The sequence below is a fragment of the Oncorhynchus mykiss genome, chromosome 23 (assembly GCF_057628025.1).
Source record: "Oncorhynchus mykiss isolate SJ-2025 chromosome 23, ASM5762802v1, whole genome shotgun sequence".
Classification (NCBI taxonomy): domain Eukaryota; kingdom Metazoa; phylum Chordata; class Actinopteri; order Salmoniformes; family Salmonidae; genus Oncorhynchus; species Oncorhynchus mykiss.
This window is the reverse complement of record NC_143044.1, coordinates 51,310,095-51,329,568: the sequence shown is the minus strand read 5'-3', so window position 1 is coordinate 51,329,568 and position 19,474 is coordinate 51,310,095. Positions and strand designations below refer to the sequence as shown.

General features: G+C 41.9%; 3 protein-coding genes across 11 annotated transcripts in view; 1 reads left to right on the top strand and 2 right to left on the bottom strand.

The window, feature by feature from the left end:
- The window catches only part of col9a1b (collagen, type IX, alpha 1b), a 33,394-nt gene extending 31,704 nt beyond the window's left edge, over window positions 1–1,690 (bottom strand). Inside the window, exons 1-4 of the mRNA XM_090217608.1 lie at window positions 1,474–1,690; window positions 795–857; window positions 498–533; window positions 310–372 (exon numbers count right to left, since the gene is read on the bottom strand). Of these exons, the coding sequence (XP_090073734.1) occupies window positions 310–372; window positions 498–533; window positions 795–857; window positions 1,474–1,536 (225 nt within the window). The 5' untranslated portion in view covers window positions 1,537–1,690. The remainder of the gene's footprint in view (window positions 1–309; window positions 373–497; window positions 534–794; window positions 858–1,473) is intronic.
- LOC149972627 (collagen alpha-1(IX) chain-like) lies at window positions 1,592–17,399 on the bottom strand. Of its 2 annotated transcripts, XM_090217609.1 has the most exons (8): window positions 17,052–17,399; window positions 13,069–13,192; window positions 12,533–12,605; window positions 6,583–6,650; window positions 5,719–5,802; window positions 5,487–5,619; window positions 2,998–3,394; window positions 1,592–2,072 (listed from the first exon to the last, which is right to left on the bottom strand). In XM_090217609.1, the coding sequence occupies exons 3-8, from the start codon at window positions 12,547–12,549 to the stop codon at window positions 1,866–1,868; spliced, it is 906 nt and encodes a 301-aa protein (XP_090073735.1). In that variant the 5' UTR covers window positions 12,550–12,605; window positions 13,069–13,192; window positions 17,052–17,399; the 3' UTR covers window positions 1,592–1,865. The 2 variants fall into 2 exon arrangements, with proteins under 2 accessions (XP_090073735.1, XP_090073736.1); XM_090217610.1 differs by lacking the exon at window positions 13,069–13,192 and having other exon boundaries at window positions 12,533–12,627; window positions 17,052–17,278.
- Window positions 17,227–19,474, top strand: part of LOC110514479 (protein FAM135A) — a 50,455-nt gene continuing 48,207 nt past the window's right edge. For 6 of the 8 annotated variants that reach the window (XM_090217607.1, XM_090217603.1, XM_090217606.1 and 3 more), the window contains exon 1: window positions 17,231–17,632. The gene's annotated coding sequence lies outside the window, so the exon portion shown is untranslated. Of the gene's footprint in view, window positions 17,633–19,474 lie in introns of all 8 variants that reach the window. The other 2 variants (XM_090217604.1, XM_090217600.1) reach the window with 1 other exon arrangement.

The window sequence follows — 19,474 nt, the reverse complement described above, 5'->3', positions numbered from 1 at the left end:
GGTCTGAGGCACTGCATCTCAGTGCTAGAGGCATCTCTACAGACACCCTGGTTGATTGATTGGCGCCTCTCTTAGGTAAAGAAGTGGTCATTACCACTTGATGAAGCAAGATAATAATTTTAAGGGTAGAAGGTGCACATATTGAGAAGTTCCACCCCCTAGCAAATGTACTGCTGCTATAACCTGAGTATGACAGTCATCATGACTAGTTCACTATTGCTATCATCAAAGATGACAAAAAAGGCGCCAATGACGACAAACAGGAAATTGAAGGCAAAAAGGATGAATGATTTGAAACAGGATACTCACATCAGCCCCGGGCACACCTGGCAACCCGGCTGAGCCTAGTTTACCTGCATCTCCATCAGGACCCTAACAACACAACCACAATAGAAAGCAGAACAACATACTGACAGTCAAATACATCAGAATTACTAGATGATAATGACATAGTATTGTGTTAACAATAAAATATGTAATAAAAAGTGTATAATTACAGCAGGGCCATCCTCTCCGTCGTCTCCCCTCTCACCCTGAAATAAAAAAAGGCCTACATGTGAAATGCATAGATAAATATATAAACATATATCTATATATATTCACAAATGTATACATATGTGTTTATACATAATTGGTCTAATTCCAACTCTTCAGCATGCAGCTGGTTATGTTTGTAAAAAGGGTTGTGCTCGCCCACCATTCAAATCACATAATCGCATAATTATGAACATGAGTTGTGATAATGCTCTTTATCATTTGGAAGATAATTCAAGTTAATAGAGGAGAGAACTTACAGCGACACCATCAATTCCTGGGACACCTGCGGGTCCTGGAGGGCCGACGGGGCCCGAGGCCCTCTGGACAAAGAGACGGTCAAACAACGCAATCAGCTATGGATATTATTGCTATACATAATGAACATACATCTGTATGGGACATACTGTATGTCTGAAAATGAAGCAGAAGTCTCCGTTAGGCTTAGCCAAAAATAATTAATTCAAGGAACAACAGGTGCATAACCACCACAGCAAAGCAAACATAAGACACCAACACAACTGAAGCAAATACCCTTTGTTCTGAGAAATGGGTTGAATCCATGTGATAGTAGCTACCCACTGGGCAGACATCAATTCAACATCTATTACATTTAGGTTCCAACGTCATTTCATTGAAATGATGTGGAAACAGCGTTGATTCAACCAGTGTGTGTGTACCCAGTGAGTACACTATGTAAATAAATACTGTATGCTCAGTCACAGTCACCCAGCTACAAAAATGAAATTATCATCCTTTGATTTGTTTCAGTCTTTCTTATAGAACAAATTCTCTTGCATGAGTAGACCAACTAGAATCTGGACATTCTGCTAGTTGATTCCACAACAATAAATCCATGAGAATAACATAATGTAGATACACTCACCTGAAGTACTATTTCGTCAACCTGAAAACAGAGGTACACAGAGAAGGACTTACCTGTGTGGAGCAAATAAGGACAATCTGCACCAAAAGTACCCAAAAAAGTTGCCCGTGAGCCATGGTCTCTCCTGCTCTTCCCTCTCCCGGACAGCAAGAACGGGTAAAAATGTTTTCCTTTTTCTTGGATGAGTTGGGTTGACGGACCCCGACAAAAAAAGTCACCCGGCTGAATCCGTTTCTACCAACTGAACCGCCAGAGGTACCATAGGCATCAAAGCCTTATGCATATTCATGACCTGCTTAGTTATAGGAAGTGATTGGCAGAATTCACGGACTGCGCCCGAACAGACTGGGAGGGTTTATTATGGGTGCAGAGGGCAAATGGAAAATGGAAAATAATTGCGGGCGATTTAAATGGCTTGTGATTTATTGGCTTGGGATTTAATTGTTCATCTTTCATGTTGTTTATTTACAATGGTTGCCTGGACTAGATAATACCAGCCTCTGTACTGGCTATTTTGATAATTAAGTCTGATAATTTGACCGTGGTTGCAGTCTGTTTTGTCAATGGTTCTTACCGACGTCCTGGCTGGTAGGTCATTGCAGGTCTGTGGTCGCCCCACATCACAATCAATGTGCATCGATTGGAGTTCAAACTGAAAAAGACATACAATAATAATAATCACTCGGACATAAGTCACATTCACAACCTATAAATATTATAATTGGCAAAATAGTGATAGTTAAATCATTAGGTATCGTCACCAATCCTCAATCGGCTAAATCATCATGTAGGCCTAGTCCTCACATCACATCACATGCTTGATTCTCAACTAATCATACTAATTTGACCCTAGCAGTAAGATAACTACTGATTGTAATGTTATTAATTTAAATCATTAGGTATCGTCACCAATCCTCAATCGGCTAAATCATCATGTAGGCCTAGTCCTCACATCACATCACATGCTTGATTCTCAACTAATCATACTAATTTGACCCTAGCAGTAAGATAACTACTGATTGTAATGTTATTAATATCTCTTTACTGTGACCACGAATAGAGTGAACCTGCCTGATGATAAATATATTTGTTTAAAGACATCCCAAACCACTTGGACAATTATTATCAAAGGGCAATTAAGCGCGATATTACGCGGACTTTTACTCTGTGATTTAGTTTTGGGACTATATTACAAACATCTCCCTATAATATTGCGCTGCCATCATAGAAACTTTGCCTGGTCTTCCCTAGACACAGCCAGGTCATCTTCTGGACTAGAACCTCTGTGTTACAATTCCCACTTATTTGTAGAAATTGACATGGCGGAGCGCCACGCATTCCACATAGGCCGCATTCAGCTAAAAAGTCACTCTCGGTGTAGGTCATTTACAGTAAAACTCTCCAATGTAGGCTAGAGTGTATGCCGAAAAGCTAGGTTTGAATATTTGGAGTGGCCCTGCCGTTACTTAACAAGCGCAGTCACTATTGTGCCTTAAAGTCCCAAACCTCTTGTACTTGCCATAGGACTAGTCTTATGAAATGAGGCTAAGCACAAGTTTACAAAAGAATCAACTTACTGGCACTGCTAAAACGGGGTTATCCTTCAGCTTTCCAATCAACGTGTATCCATCCAGGTTGACTATACCTCTCTGGGGTGTGTTCTGAGAGTCCACCATAATGCAATCCACGAACAGAGTTACAGAACGCTTGCTGACTTTCAGTAAGATGTTGTGCCATTGAGAGTTGAAGAGGAACGGTAGGAAAGGGAAAACGGCCGTCTCTCGTGTTTTATTCAATGTTGTGAAGGTGAATTCAAGAGAGAGCGATTCTCCGTTCAGTCTAACGGCAAGCTGCTCTTCGCCGTTCAAATCTAGCATTTGCCAAATATTCCAGTTCTTGGTTACGGTACTGCCGTTCATTCGTAAAACTGTCACAAACGCAAATTCAACCGGTAGTCCAAGGGGATACGCTGATCTGAAACATGGGAGAGAAATAGTCACCTATCTTGTACATATTAGCCTTTGATAAGTTGGCAAACATCGCCATGCATAATAGGCCTAAATGTTAAGGCCTAGTTGTCTCTTCATCTACATGCTTTACACATCGAGTCCAGAGTAATTTACAAAAAAGCGTATATAATTGTAGTTAAATTATACACAAGTGATGATATGCCTAAAACAATGTATAATTCTTCTAAAGTGAGCAGTGGCCCTTCATGTGGCCTATTAGCGCGGGAGGTAGCCCAGCGGTTAAGATCTTTGGGCCAGTAACTGAAAGGTCGCTGGTTCGAGTCAACTGGGTGAAACATCTGTCGATGTGACCTTGAGCAAGGCACTTAACCCTAATTGCTCTTGTTAGTTGCTCTAGATGAGATACTGCAATGTGCTGTGAGTTACCCAGATTCAGCACCATGGACAGGGACAGTACCAAACATGACCGGTAGATGGCAGTGTTCACCAATACTGCAGCTCTTTGGCCAAATATTGCAGAACCGTTAACCAACAGTATATATTTAATTTTACTATTGTTTCTGGTGTTATCCCTAAGATCTGGAAAGTGGAACATGTCCTCCCCCTACCAAAAGGAGGAGATCCTTCTGCCTTAGATAACTACCGTCCAATCTCCAAATGATCTTGCTTTTCCAAACTTTTAGAATCCCTGACCAACTGTCAGATAAGAACTTCTCGTTCTACTCTTAATGTGAATTGAGTTTCAGAGCTGGTCATACAGTAGCACCGTTTCAGCCGCTACGCTCCTTTTAGATAAAGCGTTAAGTTGCTTGGATCATAAAAATCATTGTGCTGCCTTATTTATAGAGCTTTCCAAGGACTTTGACACTGTTGACCATCACACTCTCATTCAAAGGTTGACTGACATAGGCCTGAATCAGGCTTCTTGCAAGTGGTTTGAGAATGATCTGACAGACAGGGTACAGTGTGTGATTTGTGATAGTGTCAAAGTCTAGGTTCCTGGATATTAGGAAAGGTGTACCACAGGGGTCGGTACTGAGATCTGTTCTCTTCACTATTTCTATATATAATATTGGTCTATTTGTTCCAACTTGTAATATTCATCTGTATGCAGATGATCCTGTTATGTATGCCATTGCCCCAACTGTTGACCAGGTGTTGTTAGAGCTGCAATCTGACTTTGTTGCCTTACAGAATGCCCTGGTTTTTTTAAAGGTGGACTTAATGTGGGCAACACTAAATATATGTTTTTCTCTAATTCTCACACTTTTTTTCTCCAATGGACTACATATTTATTAATTGAATGGTTCTCCCATTGATCAGGTTCCTGCCTATGAATATCTGGGCTTTTGGATTGACAAGGATTTATCGTTTAAAAAACATACTGTGGCAGGTAGCCTAGTGGTTAGAGCATTGGACTAGTAACTGAAAGGTTGCAAGTTTGAATCCCCGATCTGACAAGGTAAAAATCTGTTGTTCTGCCCCTGAACAAGGCAGTTAACCCACTGTACCTAGGCTGTCATTTAAAATGAGAATTTGTTCTTAACTGACTTGCCTAGTTAAATTAAAATAAACTTGTTAAAAAGCTAAGATATAAAGTGGGCTTATTTAAAAAAAAATAGATCTTCCCTCTCCCTAAACAGCAGGAAAGAGATTGTACAGTCAACTTTCCTGACAGTTCTTAACTATGGTGACACAATACCCAGAATACAACAAACAGCCACTAACTACTTTTAACCCTTAGGATGCTGTCTACCATAGAGCCCTTCACTTTATCACAGGTGACAGTTTTAATACTCACAACTGCATCCTGTATCAAAAGGTTGGCTGGTTCTCATTGAAGTCCCGTAGATCAATTCATTACTCCCTGTTTGTTTACAAAGCTTGTTTACAATTAGATGTTCTGGGTCCGCTCGGGATTGATTGTTGTTTTGTTTGACATTGTATTGGTTGTTGTATTGCTGTGATCAGGGCACCCTTGGGATCCAGACCATGGTCTCAATGGGTTTTCCCTGAATAAATAAAGAATAATCATCCTAAAATAATAATCCATTACATCTACAGCGCTAGCCTCCCACTGGATCAGTGCTATTTACCTTGTGTTAATTCTGAAGTTGAATGCTGGCCCTATTTTGTAGGCAACATGCTGAGAGGTTGATCCAGGCCCCTTTTGAACAGTTCCTCTTCTGGCCAGCTCAGCAATGTGAAACTGGGACATGATATAAAAACCTGTTGGTAGGTTACAGTACATCAGGGATACTTGTTGACGTGGATATTTTTAATTCGTTTTTGAACGGTTGTTTTGTTCCCAGTAATTTGAACTCTCACCTGGGAAACCATCCTCTCCGACCTTAATCGGAGGACACAGGCCCTGCTCAGTTTGAATGTCAGCTCCAGAGGAAAAATACACCCCTGCAAAGAGGAAGAGACAGACTGACTTGTCAAGGCTGAAGTAGGATGTGTGTGTGTGTGTGTGTGTGTGTGTGTGTGTGTGTGTGTGTGTGTGTGTGTGTGTGTGTGTGTGTGTGTGTGTGTGTGCGTGCGTGCGTGCGTGCGTGCGTGCGTGCGTGCGTGCGTGCGTGCGTGCGTGCGTGCGTGCGTGCGTGCGTGTGTGTGTGTGTGCGTGCGTGCGTGTGTGTGAGTGTGCACATCCAAGTGCCACCTTCTTCCTAGCCTGCACCAGTGCTGATTGCCTTGTAGCCTGACCTTCACACTGAAAGAAGCTGCCACTGCAGTGATTACAGTACGTGGACAGACAGACATCCAATCACCCAGTGTTTGGAAAGCTGCTGCACTGCTGTACGTAGCCCTGCTGTGAGCACTGAATAAATATTATCTATGAGTGTCGGTTGTTTCCTCTTAAGCCTAACACCCTGGCTCGAGACTTGACATCTTGGCTCACTGATGCAGTCATACCTAGCTGCACCATTGTATCAATCAGTTTCTTACCATAATGAAATGTTGAAATTAGATTACCATCATGATCATCATCATTATCATCATCGTCAGCATCCCTCATTCCTGACCTCACATCTTTAGTAACATCTCCTAAGGCAGCAGTGTAAGCCATACATTTCTATAAGAACTATTCACATCGCTTATACATTAAGCTTTTGCCAGAGTTTAAGAAGATAATTACATGTACTACCCTACTGTTTGTATGTCTTCTACAGAGTATTAAACAATACTTACTCTGCGATTGAAGGCCTGTGCTGAGGCATTGTGGGATCACATGGCATAACAAGTAGAGGAGGACCTCCCTAAAATACAAATGTCATGTCATCACAGATGTTAGGAACCCAGATGTTAGGAACGCAGATGTTAGGGACACAAATGTTAGGAACCCAGATTTTAGGAACCCAGATGTTAGGAACGCAGATTTTAGGAACATAGATATTAGGAACGCTGATGTTAGGAACTCAGATGTTAGGAACGCAGATGTTAGGAACACAGATGTTAGGAACGCAGATTTTAGGAACATAGATATTAGGAACGCTGATGTTAGGAACTCAGATGTTAGGAACGCAGATGTTAGGAACACAGATGTTAGGAACGCTGATGTTAGGAACCCAGATTTTATGAACCCAGATGTTAGGGACACAAATGTTAGGAATCCAGATTTTAGGAACCCAGATGTTAGGAACGCAGATTTTAGGAACATAGATATTAGGAACGCTGATGTTAGGAACTCAGATGTTAGGAACGCAGATGTTAGGAACGCAGATGTTAGGAACACAGATGTTAGGAACGCTGATGTTAGGAACACAGATGTTAGGAACACAGATGTTAGGAACGCAGATGTTAGGAACACAGATGTTAGGAACACAGATGTTAGGAACACAGATTTTAGGAACCCAGATGTTAGGAACGCAGATATTAGGAACCCAGATGTTAGGAATGCATATATTAGGAACCCAGATGTTAGGAATACAGATGTTAGGAACGCAGAAGTTAGGAACACAGATGTTAGGGACACAAATGTTAGGAAACCAGATTTTAGGAACCCAGATGTTAGGAACGCTGATGTTAGGAACACAGATGTTAGGAACGCAGATGTTAGGAACACAGATGTTAGGAACCCAGATGTTAGGAATACAGATGTTGGAATGCAGATGTTAGGAATCCAGATGTTAGGAACACAGATGTTAGGAACACAGATGTTAGGAACGCAGATGTTAGGAACATAGATATTAGGAACGCAGATGTTAGGAACGCTAATGTTAGGAACCCAGATGTTAGGAACACAGATGTTGGAATGCAGATGTTAGGAATCCAGATGTTAGGAACACAGATGTTAGGAACACAGATGTTAGGAACGCTGATATTAGGAACACAGATGTTGGAACACAGATGTTAGGAACACTGATTTTAGGAACCCAGCTGTTAGGAACACTGATGTTAGGAACACAGATGCTAGGAACACAGATATTAGGAACACATATATTAGGAACACAGATGTTAGGTTAGGAACACAGATGTTAGGAACACAGATATTAGGTTAGGAACACAGATGTTAGGAAATCAGATGTTAGGTTAGGAACACAGATGTTAGGAACACTGATGTTAGGAACGCTGATGTTAGGAATACAGATGTTGGAATGCAGATGTTAGGAACGCAGATGTTAGGAACCCAGATGTTAGGAATACAGATGTTGGAATGCAGATGTTAGGAATCCAGATGTTAGGAACACAGATGTTAGGAATACAGATTTTAGGAACCCAGATGTTAGGAACGCTGATGTTAGGAATACAGATGTTGGAATGCAGATGTTAGGAACGCAGATGTTAGGAACCCAGATGTTAGGAATACAGATGTTGGAATGCAGATGTTAGGAATCCAGATGTTAGGAACACAGATGTTAGGAACACAGATGTTAGGAACGCAGATGTTAGGAACATAGATATTAGGAACGCAGATGTTAGGAACGCTGATGTTAGGAACCCAGATGTTAGGAACACAGATGTTGGAATGCAGATGTTAGGAATCCAGATGTTAGGAACACAGATGTTAGGAACACAGATGTTAGGAACGCTGATATTAGGAACACAGATGTTGGAACACAGATGTTAGGAACACTGATTTTAGGAACCCAGCTGTTAGGAACACTGATGTTAGGAACACAGATGCTAGGAACACAGATATTAGGAACACATATATTAGGAACACAGATGTTAGGTTAGGAACACAGATGTTAGGAACACAGATATTAGGTTAGGAACACAGATGTTAGGAAATCAGATGTTAGGTTAGGAACACAGATGTTAGGAACACAGATGTTAGATTAGGAACACGGATGTTAAGTTAGGAACACAGATGTTAGGTTAGGAACACAGATGTTAGGTTAGGAACACAGATGTTAGGTTAGGAACACAGATGTTAGGTTAGGAACACAGATGTTAAGTTAGGAACACAGATGTTAGGTTAGGAACACAGATGTTAGGAACACAGATGTTAGGTTAGGAACACAGATGTTAGGTTAGGAACACAGATGTTAGGAACGCTGATATTAGGAACACAGATGTTGGAACACAGATGTTAGGAACACTGATTTTAGGAACCCAGCTGTTAGGAACACTGATGTTAGGAACACAGATATTAGGAACACAGATATTAGGAACACAGATGTTAGGAACACAGATGTTAGGAATACAGATGTTAGGAATACAGATGTTAGGAACACAGATGTTAGGAATACAGATGTTAGGAACGCTGATGTTAGGAATACAGATGTTGGAATGCAGATGTTAGGAACGCAGATGTTAGGAACCCAGATGTTAGGAATACAGATGTTGGAATGCAGATGTTAGGAATCCAGATGTTAGGAACACAGATGTTAGGAATAGAGATTTTAGGAACCCAGATGTTAGGAACGCTGATGTTAGGAATACAGATGTTGGAATGCAGATGTTAGGAACGCAGATGTTAGGAACCCAGATGTTAGGAATACAGATGTTGGAATGCAGATGTTAGGAATCCAGATGTTAGGAACACAGATGTTAGGAACACAGATGTTAGGAACGCAGATGTTAGGAACATAGATATTAGGAACGCAGATGTTAGGAACGCTGATGTTAGGAACCCAGATGTTAGGAACACAGATGTTGGAATGCAGATGTTAGGAATCCAGATGTTAGGAACACAGATGTTAGGAACACAGATGTTAGGAACGCTGATATTAGGAACACAGATGTTGGAACACAGATGTTAGGAACACTGATTTTAGGAACCCAGCTGTTAGGAACACTGATGTTAGGAACACATATATTAGGAACACAGATGTTAGGTTAGGAACACAGATGTTAGGAACACAGATATTAGGTTAGGAACACAGATGTTAGGAAATCAGATGTTAGGTTAGGAACACAGATGTTAGGAACACAGATGTTAGATTAGGAACACGGATGTTAAGTTAGGAACACAGATGTTAGGTTAGGAACACAGATGTTAGGTTAGGAACACAGATGTTAGGTTAGGAACACAGATGTTAGGTTAGGAACACAGATGTTAAGTTAGGAACACAGATGTTAGGTTAGGAACACAGATGTTAGGAACACAGATGTTAGGTTAGGAACACAGATGTTAGGTTAGGAACACAGATGTTAGGAACGCTGATATTAGGAACACAGATGTTGGAACACAGATGTTAGGAACACTGATTTTAGGAACCCAGCTGTTAGGAACACTGATGTTAGGAACACAGATATTAGGAACACAGATATTAGGAACACAGATGTTAGGAACACAGATGTTAGGAATACAGATGTTAGGAATACAGATGTTAGGAACACAGATGTTAGGAATACAGATGTTAGGAACGCTGATGTTAGGAACGCTGATGTTAGGAATACAGATGTTGGAATGCAGATGTTAGGAACGCAGATGTTAGGAACCCAGATGTTAGGAATACAGATGTTGGAATGCAGATGTTAGGAATCCAGATGTTAGGAACACAGATGTTAGGAATACAGATTTTAGGAACCCAGATGTTAGGAACGCTGATGTTAGGAATACAGATGTTGGAATGCAGATGTTAGGAACGCAGATGTTAGGAACCCAGATGTTAGGAATACAGATGTTGGAATGCAGATGTTAGGAATCCAGATGTTAGGAACACAGATGTTAGGAACACAGATGTTAGGAACGCAGATGTTAGGAACATAGATATTAGGAACGCAGATGTTAGGAACGCTGATGTTAGGAACCCAGATGTTAGGAACACAGATGTTGGAATGCAGATGTTAGGAATCCAGATGTTAGGAACACAGATGTTAGGAACACAGATGTTAGGAACGCTGATATTAGGAACACAGATGTTGGAACACAGATGTTAGGAACACTGATTTTAGGAACCCAGCTGTTAGGAACACTGATGTTAGGAACACAGATGCTAGGAACACAGATATTAGGAACACATATATTAGGAACACAGATGTTAGGTTAGGAACACAGATGTTAGGAACACAGATATTAGGTTAGGAACACAGATGTTAGGAAATCAGATGTTAGGTTAGGAACACAGATGTTAGGAACACAGATGTTAGATTAGGAACACGGATGTTAAGTTAGGAACACAGATGTTAGGTTAGGAACACAGATGTTAGGTTAGGAACACAGATGTTAGGTTAGGAACACAGATGTTAGGTTAGGAACACAGATGTTAAGTTAGGAACACAGATGTTAGGTTAGGAACACAGATGTTAGGAACACAGATGTTAGGTTAGGAACACAGATGTTAGGTTAGGAACACAGATGTTAGGAACGCTGATATTAGGAACACAGATGTTGGAACACAGATGTTAGGAACACTGATTTTAGGAACCCAGCTGTTAGGAACACTGATGTTAGGAACACAGATATTAAAAACACAGATATTAGGAACACAGATGTTAGGAATACAGATGTTAGGAATACAGATGTTAGGAACACAGATGTTAGGAACACAGATGTTAGGAACACAGATGTTAGGAACACTGATGTTAGGAATACAGATGTTAGGTTAGGAACACTGATTTTAGGAACCCAGCTGTTAGGAACACTGATGTTAGGAACACAGATATTAGGAACACAGATATTAGGAACACAGATGTTAGGAACACAGATGTTAGGAACACTGATGTTAGGAATACAGATGTTAGGTTAGGAACACAGATGTTAGGAACACTGATTTTAGGAACCCAGCTGTTAGGAACACTGATGTTAGGAACACAGATATTAGGAACACAGATATTAGGAACACAGATGTTGGAACACAGATGTTAGGAACACTGATTTTAGGAACCCAGCTGTTAGGAACACTGATGTTAGGAACACAGATATTAGGAACACAGATATTAGGAACACAGATGTTAGGAACACAGATGTTAGGAACACAGATGTTAGGAATACAGATGTTAGGTTAGGAACACAGATGTTAGGAATACAGATGTTAGGAACACAGATGTTAGGTTAGGAACACAGATGTTAGGAACACAGATGTTAGGTTAGGAACACAGATGTTAGGTTAGGAACACAAATGTTAGGAACACAGATGTTAGGTTAGGAACACAGATGTTAGGTTAGGAACACAGATGTTAGGAACACAGATGTTAGGTTAGGAACACGGATGTTAAGTTAGGAACACAGATGTTAGGTTAGGAACACAGATGTTAGGTTAGGAACACAGATGTTAGGAACACAGATGTTAGGTTAGGAACACAGATGTTAGGTTAGGAACACAGATGTTAGGTTAGGAACACAAATGTTAGGAATACAGATGTTAGCAGATGAATAAGCCCTCTTTGTACCAAAAACAGAATCCTATATATAGAATCCTATATCATCAACAGCAGGGCTCTGCAACCCTCTTCCTGGAGAGCTACCGTCCTGCACATTTTAACTTCCAACCCTAATCTAGTGCACCTGATTTGAATCATTAGCTGGTTGATAAAATGAATCAGGTTAGTTACAACAGGAGATGGTGCAAAAGCCTACAGTAGGGGAGCTCTCCAGGAACAAGGTCGGAGACCCAAGATCTACAGATTTGCAGTTCAGTTTAAAATGTATAGCTTAGTCTGTGAACATTAATACATGAATGACTGTATAATAGCAGCATGATAATGCAAAGCAATACCTCCATACATCAATCAATAAATTAATGTATACCTTTTTAATCCACCCATTCAGTAGGCCTTTAGCAGGTTTTCTGTGGATGGTCAAGTCTGTCCAGGGGTCCCAGCTGTGTGAGGAACAAGACGAACCTACAAAATAACACCTCTGGTAGGACTAGCAAACTGAGGAGGTTTTCTTTGAGGCGTGACTGAAACTGTTCTCCGGGGGTGGGGAGTGGGTCCGGTGGTTAAACACTGTACTAGGGTTAGTTTCCCATTTCAAATCAAATTGTATTCGTCATATACACAGTTTACAGCGGGTATAAAGGTGCTCCTTCCACAGTGCAGTACAATATCAATCTCCATAATAATCAAACGTCAAGAAGTAGTAAGAAGGTATTATGCATAGTAATCAAACAGTTATGTACACGATCAGATATACAGTCAAAATGATGAATGTACTATGTCAATTATGACTGTTTTTATCATTATAAAGTGGATAGTGTCTTGGTCACACAGGTGAATAAATAGTGTGTAAATAGAACAACAGCGTTGACTGTGTGTAAATGTCCTGGAGGGCAGCAAGCTCACCCCCAGTGATGTATTGGACAGTCCACACCACCCTCTATAGAGCCTTGCAGTTCATGGAAGTGCAGTTGCCATACCAGGTGGGGATGCAGACAAGATGCTGTCAACGGTGCATCTATAGAAGTTCCTGAGGGGCCATGCCAAATATGATGTACATGTTTATCTCAGAGGGATTATAACGCAAGTGTCCCGTGCTCCATCCCTGATAAGAAAGAACCTGTGTGTCTTCATGTTTAGTTATTTCATTACCATCTTCCTGTCACATGAGATTGATTAAAACCATTGATTATCATGATGACTAATCGTCGGTCAGATGGTAGATGTCATGTAGTAGGCCCCCCAAAAATGCAACTAATACTGAGCATGTATTGAAGGAGAAAAATGGATCAACCGAATCCACGTTTGGTGTTATGGTATGACGGACAAGCCCCACCCACACCACCCTCACCCCTATCTGGTGACCTATTTGAACAGTCAGTGTTCCCAATATTTCTGTCCTCTTCATTCTCTGTGATCTGTTCCCATACAAGCCTGACTGAAACATTTCCACACAGTTCACACCATAGATTCACACTTAGGACACCAACAAAACCGTTGTTTGGTGAAGGTAATGTGAAGAAAGACTCTTCAACAAGCACTCAGTTTTGAAGGTCAGGAAGAGCTAATAAGGGTTAACAATGTTATATGTTTCTATAGCCCATGGTTGTGTCCCATATGGCACCCTATTCTCTTTATAGTGCACTACTTTTGGCCCATAGGGTGGCCCATAGGGTATCCCATAGGGTATCCATAGGGTTTCCATAGGGTTTCCATAGGGTATCCATAGGGTATCCATAGGGTATTCCATAGGTTCCATAGGGTATCCCATAAGGTTTCCATAGGGTATCGATAGAGTATCCATAGGGTATCCCATAGTGTGGCCCATAGGGTGGCCCACAGGGTGGCCCATAGGGTATCCATAGGGTATCCATAGGTTGGCCCATAGGGTATCCCATAGGATGGCCCATAAGTTATCCATAGGGTGGCCAATAGGGTATCCATAGGGTATCCATAGGGTGGCCAATAGGGTATCCATAGGGTATCCTATAGGGTATCCATAGGGTATCCCATAGGGGGGCCCATAGGGTATCCCATTGGGTATCCATAGGGTATCCCATAGGGTATCAATAGAGTATCCATAGGGTATCCATAGAGTATCGCATAGGGTATCCATAGGTTATCCCATAGAGCATCCCATAGGGTATCCATAGGGTATCGCATAGGGTATCCATAGGTTATCCCATAGAGCATCCCATAGGGTATCCATAGGATATTCCATAGGGCATCCATAGGGTATCCCATAGTGTGGCCCATAGGGTGGCCCATAGGGTGGCCCATAAGGTATCCCTAGGGTATCCCATAAGGTATCCATAGGGTATCCATAGGGTATCCCATAAGGTATCCATAGGTATCCATAGGTTATCCCATAGAGCACCCCATATGGTATCCCATAGGGTTTCCATAGGGTATCCAATAGGGTTTCCATAGAGTATCCATAGGGTATCCATAGGGTATTTATAGGGTATCCATAGGGTATTCCATAGGGTTTCCATAGAGCATCCATAGGGTATCCCATAGTGTGGCCCATAGGGTATCCATAGGGTGGCCCATAGGGTATCCCATAGGATGGCCCATAGGTTATCCATAGGGTGGCCCATAGGTTATCCATAGGGTATCCTATAGGGCATCCATAGGGTATCCATAGGGTGGCCAATAGGGTATCCATAGGGGGGCCCATAGGGTATCCAATTGGGTATCCATAGGGTATCAATAGAGTATCCATAGGGTATCCATAGGGTATCACATAGGGTATCCATAGGTTATCCCATAGAGCATCCCATAGGGTATCCCATGGGGTTTCCATAGGGTATCCAATAGGGTTTCCAATAGGGTTTCCATAGGGTATTCCATAGGGTATCCATAGGGTGGCCCATAGAGCACCCCATAGGGTGGCCCATAGGGTATCCATAGGGTATCCCATAGGGTATCCATAGGGTATCCCATAGTGTGGCCCATAGGTTATCCATAGGGTATCCATAGGGTGGCCCATAGGGTATCCATAGGGTTTCCATAGGGTATCCATAGGGTATCCAATAGGATTTCCATAGAATATCCATAGGGTATCCCATAGGGTATTCCATAGGGTTTCCATAGAGCATCCATAAAGTATCCCATAGTGTGGCCCATAGGGTGGCCCATTGGGTGTCCATAGGGTATCCATAGGGTGTCAATAGAGTATCCATATGGTATCCATAGAGGATCCATAGGGTATCCATAGGTTATCCCATAGAGCATCCCATAGGGTATCCAAAGGGTATCCCATTGAGCATCCCATAGGATATCCATAGGTTATCCCATTGGGCTCTGGTCAAAATAAATGCACAATAGGGTGCCATCTGGGACATACTCCATGTCTTTATCAAATGCATTACCGTGTTCATACAAGTCAGAGATCAAATTAAAGCAGGAAGTAAATAGACTATTGGCTCGCAATATGATATTTATTTTGTAGCCTTATAGCCTGCCACCTGCATTAATATGTAATACATAGCCTACATCAGGGGTAGACAACCCTGTACCTGGTGTGCCACAGGTACTGCAGGATTCTATCCCAAAGAGGCAGCACACTGAGCAACTTAGTTAAAAATGTATCGGCTCAGTGATTGCCTAAATTCAACACACTTGGTCTTCCAGGTCGGTTAAATCAAAAACATGAAGTTTCTGCGGCCCTCCAGGACCAGGGTTACCTACCCCTGGTTTACACTATACCATTACAGATATCTTTGGGAGTTGCATCATTCCCTTTTCACAGTATCCAATAGGTGCCAGAGATCACATGTCAACAGAAAGTTAACAGAGTAGTATAAAGACTACTGCACGTCTGCAAAGAGGCCAGGGCTTTTATGGCACAGGTGGTCTCCGCCCTACAGGGTCACTGGTTCAAGCCCTGTTCTGCCAGTTCCCCCTCAACCACTATAATAGATGGTAGTTATAAAAGATTATTTCACATTTACCCTGGCATGCCTCATCTCCAACCATATCCAGGTGGGATATGGACCAAGCAATCCATCTAAACTCAATCACTGAAGAATCTGGATCTGTCACATCAGTCGTAACAATTACCACTCATAGAGAATGATAGAGGACTCTTCTTTGTATCTGTCCCATTATGGAGTCTGTGAGCGAGCCATTGAGGCCATCTCCGTTTTGAAGTAGTCCATTTTCTATGAGTTGAAAAACAAACTGAAAGTGTGCATGCTACCACCTGGAGTGTGTTTGAACAGCTATAAAGGCAAGGTTGGGGACTTACTGCCACCTGCAGGTATGGCATATTTGCTCACAGGTATAATTCATTGGATGAACCCTCCTGCTGACCTGGATGGCATTGTGTGATCCCTCCTCGACACATAGGAAGTCCCACCCAGTAAACGACTTAAATGTTGAAAGTCCTCACTGACCCTGCCCATGCTAAAACAAGCTTTTGGGCACTAGAGTCCTCTATCATTCTCTATGGTACCTGAAAGAGAGCGACTCTCCATTTGGGCTAATCTTTAACCTGCTAGCACCTCCCCAGGTAAGAGGGGAATAAGGCAACCTCAGAGTTACACACAAGGATACTTTATTAACACACACACACACACACACACACACACACACACACACACACACACACACACACACACACACACACACACACACACACACACGCACAGATGAAATGTACATGGAAAGGTAGTGGAATGGTAGTAGTTCTGTACTGGGCAGAAAACAGGGGTAATGAATACATTGTACAAACTGTGTGATAGCACGAGAGCAATGATCATTGTAATAAAGGACTGTATAAATGGATATGCTACCAACGATATACACACAGGCAGAATGCAATAGGCAATAGTAAAAACTATAAAGAACAACAAGCAATAATTATACACATGTTACACACTCACTTTGTGCAAGTACACCATCCCACATGTCCAAAGAGATATGAGGGAGTCCAGCTGTTGTTGTGCAGGTCAGAGATGAGCTTGCTGGTCTCTCTGTGTCTGCTTGAAGGAGACTGAGAGAGAGGCAGGATCTGGGGATCTGGAACCAAAGATGTGATTGGCTGACCCCACTGTGTGATAAGGCCCCTGGCAACCATGAGCCCTAGCAACCAATCGGTTTGGCTATGGCTAGAGGTGTGAAGGGCAAGTTCATGATTTGACATCGGTTATTTGAGTTCTCAGTTGTCTTGAAAGCACCAAAAGAGTCACCGGCAAGGACGTCAGAGGACCACTTGACAGGATCTGCGCAGCAACTGCGCAGTTTTTATGTTCGACAACGTGCGTGGTCGCTTCCACTGTTTTCCTTTTTTCCAGCGGATCGTCGCTAGCCTTGTCAGGCTGCGGAGGCTGTGTGCAAGATCAAGGGACTGGATTGACTACCCATGTCGTTGTCCCGTTTGGTTTTGAAGTCGGCTTAATGCTGTTTTGTTATAGTATTTCGTATTTTAACTATCAGGAGAAGTGATCTGTCGACACAGAATCTGGTGAGTACTGAGTAGATCAACGCGCCAACGAGCTAGCTAGCTAGCTACTAGATAACGGCAACGTCAGATCCGATGTGTGAAAATAAAGCCATTGGCTGCTGCTTTAGTACTTGAAAGATTAGCTAGTTAACTTTAAACTCGTAGCTAGCTATCGTGCTGGCTAGCTAAGTAAGGACGGCTAGCTAGTTACTGCAAAACTAGCAATGTAACGTTAGCTAACAGTAGCTAGCTAACGTTATGTGGTGAGACTGACAGCTAATTTAACTAACGTTAACTACTGTAGCCAACACATTATCTATATAACTACTGTGCGTTGTTGACTCAACTATTTGTCTGTTTCTTCTGAAGAAACCCCAGCTAGTTAGTTAGTTGACAGAATTCCCAGTTAACTAGTTATCTTGCTATGGCGTTTTGATGGTAGAAGCTGGCTAGGTAACTAACTACACTTGCGAGACAGATGATGTGTGGTGATTCATTCTGTCCTTGTTTGCAGTAGTAGGGGATGGTCACAGAATATTTCAACATCTGAGAATGATCCTGTGAAACTTTTGAGGAAATAGTAGGCCTATGTAAGTTGCTCAATCAACAGGACCTATATAGACGAAGTGTTTTCTGCATGTGTTACATAGCTAACTAACTACTGAACCAGAACCCTTAATTAGTATGTTCCTAGACCCTGGGATATAAATGTTACTCTCCCCTGAACTGTCATACGTTCCATCAGTCAAGGTAACTAGTTAACGTTAGCTAACTAGCTATACCATGTTGTTATATCTCTTCTCAGACATGACTTGGGCTATTTCTTCTCAGTAAGTTGTCAAAATGTTATTGCTGTTCAGTTGCGTAACTAGCTAGCTTGCAAGCTACCTACACAATGTTGAAGTATCCTCATAGACTCACTGTCAAGAGTGTGACTAGGTTGGAAAAAGAGGCAGGTAGACTACAGGTATGATTGTTAAAGACACTCAGAGAGCAGACACAGGTAGCAAAGTTGTTTTGCTTGGCAAAGATCAATAAACTGAAACTGTCATGAATGGAGCTTACTGTTTCTCTACAATCATTTAACTTCCAGGAGTAGCACTGGCTTCAAAAGACCAGGAGTAGCATTGGCTTCAAAAGACCAGGGAGTGGAGTGTGAATTCCATAGATTATTATAAGGTGCATTATTAATCAGAAAGCACACATAGCTGCACTCAGGAAGGAAACGGGTTGGCACCACACTACACAGTGGATTAGAAAAGCACATGCATACTAGCTAACTATACTGTACTATACTGTAACCTAAATGTGTTCTAGTCTGCATCATGCTGAGTTATGAGGGAAGAACAATAAGGGTGACTCTCCGGTTTATCTTAAGTAGGCTACATTCCCCTGTTTCCTCATCAGTACAATCGGTAATGTTGTCTTAGATCTAGACTGTATTGTTTTGCATCATTCTGTCAGTTCAGTTGTGAATTGTGATTGTGTTGCTAAATCTCAGTCATTTGACTATTTGTTTGTTCAGTTAGTAAATGGGTAGCTGGCCATGCAAACAGTAGCCTAAACCAGCATGCACACTCTGCTATGCAAAGCAAATACCCTGCTGGACAGGTAGACCCTACTGGTAGACATAACTTAGTGGATCTAGGCTTTGTAACTGTACTCGGAGCAGCTCACCACCACAACGTTTTCAAACTATTACCAACTTAAAGGAACCCGTTTGATCACTCAAACGGAAACGTTGCACTCAGTTGAGAAATATGACACTTGTTCTAATTAAAGTTGGCTTGGCACCACTATCTCTGGCCCTGTTTCAGATAGCCATGCCATCTCCGTTTGAATGCACTTTGCTTTGTGAAGCGT

Bases quoted from the DNA above. Each gene is read 5' to 3' on its own strand.
- LOC149972627 (XM_090217609.1), bottom strand. The intron at 5,620-5,718 runs GTGAGAGTTCAA...ACCTACCAACAG, and splicing joins CGGAGAGGATGGTTTCCCAG to GTTTTTATATCATGTCCCAG. The intron at 3,395-5,486 runs GTAAATAGCACT...CCCATGTTTCAG, and splicing joins AACTTCAGAATTAACACAAG to ATCAGCGTATCCCCTTGGAC.